Genomic DNA, 9,533 nt, shown 5'->3' on the forward strand with positions numbered 1-9,533 from the left:
ATTAAATGATGCTGTTAACGGCCATTATGAAGTCGTGCAATCCATCATTCTTGTAAATGTAGTTGTTGTACATAGAGAGACTTGGGGGTAATTTGAAATAGGAATGTGCAAATGTGGCAATAGTAAAAGCAGCATGAAATATGGCAAGGTTTTTCTGTTTTATTAACTTTCATTGCAGAGATCGTATTCGTAGTATAGTGCTATGTTACACGGCCTAAAATGGTCTTACATGCCAAGCACTGTTGTGTCCGGAACCGTGCTTTATCCAGAACACGAAATATAACTTAGTTCTGGATAGTCCACGCGTATCCAGAGTCGTGCCTGGGGCAAATCTACGTTCTTTGATGGACGGAGACTATCCAGAACCGTGGCTGATCCTAGCCCTAACCCATTCAGGCATAGAAACTAGTCTAGATAGGCACGGTTCGCAGTATGTAGAAGGCGAATAGAAGAGATAGAAGACGAACTAGAAGAGGCAGCCTCTGGGATTGGCCTCTATGTAAATGCCAAGAAAACTGAATTCATTTGCTTCAACCAGAGTGGCATGATCAGCACCCTGAATGGAACCCGATTAAAAGAAGTAAAACAGTTTAGCTACCTGGGAAGCGATATCTCATCCACAGAAAAAGATGTGCTAATCCGTATAGCAAAAGCATGGAGTGCGCTACAAGAACTGAGAGAAATATGGAAATCTTCTCTACCTGACAACACGAAAAGAAACTTCTTTAGAGCGGTGGTAGAGTCAGTACTGCTGTATGGGTCACCAACATGGACTTTGACAAAGAAGCTGGAAAAAAGGCTAGATGGAACTTACACACGGATGCTACGTGCAGTATTGAACAAGACATGGCAGCAACATCCTACTAAGGAGGAGCTCTACGGAGACATTCCAGCTGTGTCTGAGCTTATCAGACAGCGGAGAACAGGTTTCGCAGGACATGTCTACAGAAATAAGGCTGAGCTAGCTAGTGAACTGATCCTGTGGGAGCCCAAACAAGGGCATTCTAAACCTGGGCGTCCTCGTATGACGTACATAGACCTGCTGGCTGCTGATGTGGGTCTTCCAAAGGAGTACCTGGCGAGCGCCATGACGGACAAAGTGGACTGGCGAGAGAGGGTTTGGGACCGGGAACTACAACTCCCGACATGATGATGATGATGAGAAGGCGAATACTGCAGGCTGTTCATCTTCCGCAATAGTTAGGTAATCAGGATACCGTTCGCTGGGTCAAAGGTCACTAGCAAAATGGCGGCGCCCTTGGTAAGAAACGCGTTTTTGGTGTCTGCAAATCGTCTGACGAAACCGGCCTTTATCTCCTCTTCTCATGCTCACAAAGGTGGGAAATATTATCTAGAACTTGTACTTGAAATTACTGTCAGTGGTGTGTTACCTGTATAGACTTGTAGAAGAACATGGAAACTCCCGTGAAATCACGTCTCGAAAGAGCCTCAATAGGTTGCACTATAACGTTACTGTTAGTAGGGACGATAACTCTAGAAACCCTAAAAATTAAGTCACCAAGTGTTTAAAAAGTCTTTCAATCATATCAGTGACCTCTAAATTCTTGTTCATCAGCTATAAGTCTATGCGTTATTTCTCGACAAATAAAGTATATCATTTTTGTGTGTGTGTATGTGTGGGTGTCTGAGCTGGGTGTGTCTGGGTGTGTATGTCACTATATGTGCCATTTTTCTGACTGCATAGCATCAAGGAGGTTACAGTGAACAGTGGAGTCACTGTCTGCCATCCCTGGGATGCTGTTGTTGTTTTGGAGGCACGAACTTCCAATGAATCTGAAGTATATTTTGATTTCATGCCATCCTTCCCTAGGTATACTTCAGAATGCAGCGGCTGTCTCCAGGTTGTGCTGTGTTTGTGGGATCAAAACTGGACCTGCAGAAAGTGAAGAAAACAGTTCACAACCTGAGTAAGTAGTCGTACTGCTTATTTGTGGTGCTAAACCTAAAAGTTGTTGATTAAATCTACCAGGTAGGCTAGGGCAGTGTGCTGTTGTGAAATATTTGTTCTACATTATTCCACTAGGGCCTCTCCTTGGACCCTGATGAGTGCCGTGTGTGTTGTCCATCTCCCCCTCATCATGGCTGAACTGTCAGGTAGCAAATAAACAAACAAATACCAGCCTACCATTAGTACCAACACAGGCACAGACACATAGATGATACAGGTTCTCCTTCTTTCGCTGCACCATCCCCCGGTGGAACTCCTTGCCCAGCCCGGTAGTTATGGCTCCTAATGTTGAGTCATCCTGGGTCGGGCCTCTTCTCCCCCTAACAGCACTCCTTGTGGGGTTATTTGGGGGTATTATGATGATGATGATGATAATGATGAAAGAAACAAACATGCTATTTTCAGGCCCTCTCCCTGGACCCTGATGAGTGCGGTGTGTGTAGTCCGTCGCCCCCTCATCATGGCTAAACTGTCAGACGTGGAGCTGAGATACAAACAGCACCTGGAGCAGCTGCACCTGGAGACTAGCGTGCTGTCTGATCATGAAATTCAGCTCATGGAGGAAACGTAAGTACAAACAAACAAACAAACAAACACACATTAGTCATACTGTTCAAACAAACAAACAAACATGACCAGCGTCCTGTCTGATCACGAGCTGCAGCTCATGGAGGAAACATGAGGACTACCCACACTTAAGTCGTAGCACACCAGTTTTGTACTAGCCTGTATTCCAGACCCATGCTGGACCCTAGTGAGTTTACCGAGTTTATAGGGAAGTAATTTAAAATACTAGAAATTTCTGTGGGGACATGTTGGTCCTTGAAGTGGGCTTGTGTAGGCCCTGGAAATAGTTTGCCCCCCAGGCTAGTTTCTCCAGCTGGATATTTACCTAAGGTATGAAGCACTCTTACCACTCTTACCATTGAACAACATTGGGCCTGTTAGGGATTCAAACCCAGAACCTTCAGATTTAAAGTCAACAAGACCACCTTGTCACTAGGTAGTGATACTGCAACACTGATGGCAAGAATGCTGGTCTGTGGTAGTGGGTTTTAGGGTCATAACTATTAACTAGACTAGACTCTCTGTTTATCACCATGCACACTACATTACACAACCAGAGGAATTACACTGTAGGTATTGAAGAGTTGGTTTTATTATATCATAAACTATTCTAGTGTGGAATCCTTTAACATAGTAATTGTCACTGTTATTGTGTTTTGATTGGTGTATTTCCATTTTCAGTTTGTAGTGCGCTTTTAAGTAGTTGTTTATGCATTGTTATGTGGTCCCTTAGGAGATATATTGGATGCAAATGAATTTCTGTTCCTTCATGCTTCACTGTATGAAGTAAGCACCATAACATCACCAACTGTTCTTATTATAATATCACCAGATCACCGGATAGCTTTTTCAGATGATTGTGAAAAATACATTGCAATCATAAAAGAAAATGTATGCTTTTCTCAAAATTTATGCACTTATATACACAAAGAAGTGGGTGCATTTCATTTTATGTGCAATAATGTCATGTTTATATTTTTTGGTTTTCTAAAGGTTTTCTTTGCCCTTTTAATTTTTATATATCAATATTTCATCTGTGTGAACTGTGTGAATTTATTGTTTAAAGTTATAGTTTCTACTTCTACTACGTATGAATTCAAGGCATGTGTATTAAAAGTATTTGATATTTACCACTTTTATCTTGCCACCATATTTACCATATTCCTGATGTGCCACTCCAGGGTGAGGCTGCAGAAACGTCAGAGAATGGGGTACGATGATGATGATGAGGATGCTGCCCTCCTATTGGCTGCAGATAAGGAGGACCTGGCAGCTGATAAACTACAGGACTTCCAACCTGCCGATAGATCCACAGGTAAAGTATAGTGTTACTGCTGGGATGGAAGTATTGTTTTGGGTGGTACTGTTTTGTTTGTATGCGTCTTGTCCTGAGTCCTATATACAGGACTACCAACCGGCTGGTCGGTCCACAGGTACAGGAGGCCTAGAGAAAAAAATGTTGTGTTTCCTGTTTCCCGACCGACCCTATAAAAACTGGGACATAAATTTTTTGAGCTGATTGAACTTTTCCAGTTCCATAATCTAACACCTCAGAGTGATGAAACATCAGTTTGTTGAAATTACACATAATCATTATATTACTAGTGTACCTCCAGTCAAATCAACAGGCTAAACTGTTGATGTTCCTTACAGAAGCTGACACGACAGAGGACAGAAGCAGTCAGCTGAGGAAACTGGACGTCCCGCTGTACCTACTGGTGAAACAGAAGCTGGGAGACAAGGCTGTGTGGGTCATGCCACAGGGGAAGAGAGAGGAAGGGGAGACTCTTAGACAGGTAAAAAAAACATGCTGAAATAGGTTTACTATTTCCTGTTTTACATGTAGTCCTGAAAAAAAATAGGGTCGGTAGGTAGGGACTATCTTTTTTTTCTTTCTTCCTTTTTTCATCAGACTTTAGCGATATCTAGTGATTGAACGTATACAATACAGTTTAACAAAGTAAAACTTGCATGAAGACACATATAGTTTTGTTGTCAGTGTTGAAAAACTGATTGTACAACGTTTCATCACTCAGGTGTCCGATCATGGAGCTAGAAAAGATCAATCAGCCAAAAAATTTATGTCCCTTGCAAAGGTCCACACAAAATAGTCTAGGGTTCGTCAGTTTTTTCTAGGGTCAGTTGGGAAACAGAAAACACAATATTTTCCAGGCCTAACAGATTACACTCACATCACGTCCAACCTTACAGCGTCCATCCAAACATGTTCACAAACACAACCACAGCAGAAAGACCTTTCAATTTCCCGGCAGCCACTCAACCAGAAAGGCAATAATCATCCCAAATCCCCACCATCGCCGTCCTAACCACCCTCGCCACGCAAAACTGACTCCGGCCACCTGCAAATTGTTCGGAGGTGCGGGAGTAAATCGCGATTCAATTTCTGCGCTGATATTTTCTCATGTTTATTTATTGCTTTTTTCATAACCTGCCTCACCCCGTAACGTGTCGGCCGGGCGATAATTTTCAGGCTGAGATGAAAGTCTCCGTGCGAGACCGAAATTGTTACTCTCCACTTTTCCCCCGCTGAACGGCCGTACGGAGTGAAAAACAGGTCGTTACAGAGCGAACATAAAACACGGCAGAACTGTCTGTCGGGGGTAACAGCTGTCATCTGTCAGGGAAGATGACTCGGGTTTTTTGATGGGGAAAAATGTGGGCTTCTGTCTGTGCAATCAGTGGACGTGTTACTGTCAGGGAATTCAGGACTAGGGCTTGGGTGTAATTTCTATATGTATGACTTCTATACAGGGCTCGAAATTCATTTTTGGGAATAAGTGCACCCATCCTAAAATATTGGGTGCACAAAAATATTTTTGGGTGCACCATATAATATGAAATAAGTAGAATGTCAGCAAAAACTAATCACATTCATGTTTAATTTCTGAAGAAAAGTACTATAACAAAAAAAAAATAACAATGATTCTATTATTTTTCTGACACTTAGATGTTAAGAATAAGCTGTATACTACAGTAACTGTACTATACATTTAGCATACGTAATATTTGGGTGCAACCACAGAAAAAAAATGGGTGCACAGCTCCAAATTTGGGTGCACTAAGGTGCACATGCACCCAGTATTTCCAGCCCTGCTGTGCAGTCTATCAGTGGACATGTCAGGGGGAATTCAGGACTCAGAATTGGGTGTAATTTCTGTATGTATGAGATGGTGGCTTTAGTTAGTTATGGGGTGATGGAATATTTATTATTTATTTATTTCAATCTGTTTTTGTAGCTAGGGTCATGAAACCAACTCAGTGCCTTTAATTTTCTTTCAATTTTGCAGTGGTGTCCTGGACCTACATGAATAATACATAATTATAATACAAATGAAAAAAGTACATGTCATGAACAAAAATTACATTTATGATATAGAACCAAGTGTCAAAACGATCAATTCACTGCTTTACAGTGGTGCCCTGAACATACATGAATTATGATACAAATGAAAGAAAAATGTATGAACTAAAATATTCAACTCACAGTGAACAACCATGCATCAAATCCAAATTGTGTAACATAAACCAAAGATAAAATGTGCATTTAATAACCAGGACAGGTGAATCCTAGTCCTACCAGACTATCTACGCTGGCTATATATAGGTGAATATTTGCCAGGGGAGTTTGGCCGCCTTGTAGGTTTGACTGGCCGCGCAGCAAAGAAACAACCTTCCGTAGCCAGACTCCGCTGGCCAATTTTACTCTCTTTTTGCCGAATTCTATGATTTGTATTCCGGGAAAGGCCTGGTGGAGGCTAGGTGAGTCCTGGTGTTGTGTTCATACATGTATGTAAGCTGTGTGAGTTAAGTGTTAAGAGAAGTGACCCATGTCAAATTGACACAAGCCAAGGTGGTGACCTGTGCTTAGTCATGAACCAGCAGATTTATCACACTGTGTACAGTTTTCCAATACTGAAGATGTGCCAAATGATAATTTGAGACAAACTGTTTGTTTGCTTGTTGTTTTTTTTTAGCCTTTGTTTATACATGAAATGCTGATACATGAAATGCTGAGATTCGTGAAAAAATAATGGTTTTCTTTGAGTTCATGATGAAGAGGATTTAGACAGAATATAACATACAGGTTACATGATGGAAGTCCTAACAAATCCATAGACATGTACATGTACGTACAAAGTCTATGTGAACTGGACCCTATTTTGAACTGCATTTCCTGGTCCCATTTCTAACATTGTTCCTTATCACAAGTCTGCAGAAGGCAGAAGGAATATTGGCGATGGTTTCTGGACAGTTCTTAGTGTGATCCATACATTCTAAATTCTGAGTGATGCACATAATTTTTAATGTTTTTTTTTCCTAACCCTTCCTATATTCACCTGTCTACAAACTGCAGAATACATAACATAACCTAAATTATGTGATGTGCAGGTAATTTTTCATGTTACCAGTGCAGCTAGATAATGCAGAAACAAGATCTGTATTTTCTTAATTCCGTCTTATCACTGTATACTAAGATGACCTGAATTCTGTAGTCTCCACCAGACTCCATTGCAGGCTGAATAAATAGTAGAAATTGGCCTAAAAAGGGGATTTAATTGGCCAGGGAGAGAGAGAGAGTTGCTAGAGAGAGTCCATTTGCCTCATGCACTATTCAATCGCTGACAATTAGTGGATGCTGCTTAAAAATTTCTGACAGATTTTGAAATCTATCCAGTTGCCTGAGTAACTGTTTTCTTGTGTAATCATGAATCTCCTGTACTTAATACTGTATTTGAATTCCTGTATGTTCCTAACTCCCCCCTCCCTCCTGCCACAGACAGCAGAGCGTGTCCTGCATACCTGCTGCGGCTCCCAGCTCAGAACCACCTTCTATGGAAATTCTCCCTGCGGATTCTACAAGTACAAGTTTCCTCGGACACTGCGGTCTCAAAATAACCTCGGGGCTAAGGTAGGCTGGATGGTTTATTCAGCTGTTATTCTCAATTAATGTACCAGCTGTTTTAGTATCAGTAAGTTATTCTTGATTTATTTACCTCATATACTCAGTATTTCTCTTCTGGTGCTCTAACATAAGCCCACACATGCCTGAATGGGTTAGGTCAGGCACAGTTCTTCATAGGCTCCTTCTATCCATGAATGTACATTTGCCCCAGGTAAGGTTCTGGATATGCGAGGACTATCCAGAATCTTACCTGGGGCAAATGTCTTTGGTACTCGGTTCTGGATACGATGAAATTATGTAATTTGACTGCAAGAGTCAAAGAGTTTTCTATGTGTGTTTTGTCAATTTTTTCTCACAAGCTTTCTGCACACTTTTCAGATTTTCTTCTTCAAAGCGGAGCTATCCTCAGGCCAGGTGGAGTGTGGGAGTGAGGCTGTGCAGGAGTTTGTGTGGGTCACTTCTGAGGAGATGAAGGAATACCTGCCGCAGAAATACCTGGACAGTGTCTTACCTTTCGCTGTAAACCTGTAAAATCTAGTTCTATTATTCTGTAATGACAAAAAGAATTGCCAAACAGTTCAGAGTTTAAGGGTTAATAATTGTTATACAACTACATTAAATTACAATCATGAAAGTTCATCTGTGTTGGTAGTTATATGTTTAAAGTTAAAACTTTTGGTGAGAGAAATTTTTGTGTTGTACCAAAAGTTTTAACTTTAAACATTACATTACGGTATAATATATATATATAGCTTGTAAAACCATACTGTTAGTTATATCATAAATGAAATAGATGGATAAATAAATAAGAAGTGCAACATTATCTGTAGAGTTATTGACTATGTTTGATACTTTAGAGAAGTGGTTGCTTTCAATATTGTATATGTGGTACATTTCCTACTACATTGGAACATACAGTTCTCTATTCATGATATGTCAGCAGTAATGTTACGTACATGTGAGGTACATACAGACAGCATTAATGCCACTGGGTTTTTGGTTTACACCAAAGTATAGTGGGCACAACCTTTACCTTTTGGGGCAGGCTTCAGAGAGAGCTGGAAAGAGTATGAATTGGCCAAATAGACAGATAACATGCAGGGGAGTTGGTCTGCTTTATGTAAATGAGTACACAGGGCAGATAATTGTAGTCCTTTGAACGGACTTACTCCCCCGGCATGTTTTCTGTCTATTTGGCCAGTTTCTACTCTTTCCAGCCGCCTCCCGAAGCCTGGTAGAGGCTACTCTTTCCAGCCGCCTCCCGAAGCCTGGTAGAGGCTAGTAAAATACCTCCTGATACAGAGCCTGGGGTATCCGTCCTGCACAGTTACTGATGAACATTATGTCTGAAGTACATGAAGAAAAATGGTGCGTGACGTGTTTAAGCCGTATGATTTATGATGTGGAACAGTCTTACTGAGCAGTGGAACCTACAACATTAGCAGTCAGCAGTCTGTAGACACACACTGTGTCCTCAGGTAACTCTTAAAGGTACTCAGCTCAACTTAACTACCTTTGAAGGTTAGCTATGGGATGGTCGTGTTCTATGATGTTTGCAGTACTGAGTGACTATTGACATTATCCAAGGCTTGCTGACAATGCTGTAGTCATTTATCCAACATTTAGGGTGCCATTTTTCAAGTGTCATTGGGGAAAAAAAACTGTCATTGTCAATTCCCAGACTTTGAATTCAGAAGGCACATTATTTTTTAAATATCATTGTTGAGATTTCGCCCAACACTAGTTAATGGTAGGGAGCGATCGAGAACCTTAATGCCTGGATAGAAGAAATCAGTAATTAAAGCGTTGATGCTGCAGCTACGGTGTATGTCGCAAGAGGGCGCTAGAAGCTCATCACAGAACCGTAGAATGGTGCCCAGCTTTAGGTTGGCAGGAAGCAATTCATAGGTGAAAACCTTAGGCTTACTACATTTTGTTTCAAATAGGAGACATCAGAAATTGGCGCCTTGATGCTGGAAGTACAGTATATGTCGCAAGAGGGCAGTAGAAGCTCTTCACAGAATCGTATAACGCAATTAGTTGAATGAAATGTAAGTAATCTGTGATAGTATT

General features: G+C 41.1%; 1 protein-coding gene across 1 annotated transcript; it reads left to right on the top strand.

The window, feature by feature from the left end:
- Positions 1 to 1,246: 1,246 nt before the first annotated feature.
- Positions 1,247 to 8,110, top strand: LOC109464949 (39S ribosomal protein L46, mitochondrial-like). Its single transcript, XM_019762067.1, has 7 exons — positions 1,247 to 1,337; positions 1,832 to 1,928; positions 2,375 to 2,536; positions 3,718 to 3,851; positions 4,190 to 4,332; positions 7,335 to 7,466; positions 7,839 to 8,110. Exons 1-7 carry the CDS (start codon positions 1,247 to 1,249, stop codon positions 7,989 to 7,991), a joined length of 912 nt encoding a protein of 303 aa, XP_019617626.1. The 3' UTR covers positions 7,992 to 8,110.
- Positions 8,111 to 9,533: the final 1,423 nt, after the last annotated feature.

This window comes from Branchiostoma belcheri, unplaced genomic scaffold, assembly GCF_001625305.1.
Source record: "Branchiostoma belcheri isolate BF01 breed outbred unplaced genomic scaffold, Haploidv18h27 scaffold144, whole genome shotgun sequence".
NCBI lineage: Eukaryota > Metazoa > Chordata > Leptocardii > Amphioxiformes > Branchiostomatidae > Branchiostoma > Branchiostoma belcheri.

Coding starts and splice junctions, on each gene's coding strand:
- LOC109464949 (XM_019762067.1), top strand. CDS start 1,247: ATGGCGGCGCCCTTGGTAAGAAACGCGTTTTTGGTGTCTGCAAATCGT. Junction 1,929..2,374: donor GAAAACAGTTCACAACCTGA/GTAAGTAGTCGT, acceptor TGCTATTTTCAG/GCCCTCTCCCTGGACCCTGA. Junction 3,852..4,189: donor ACCTGCCGATAGATCCACAG/GTAAAGTATAGT, acceptor TGTTCCTTACAG/AAGCTGACACGACAGAGGAC.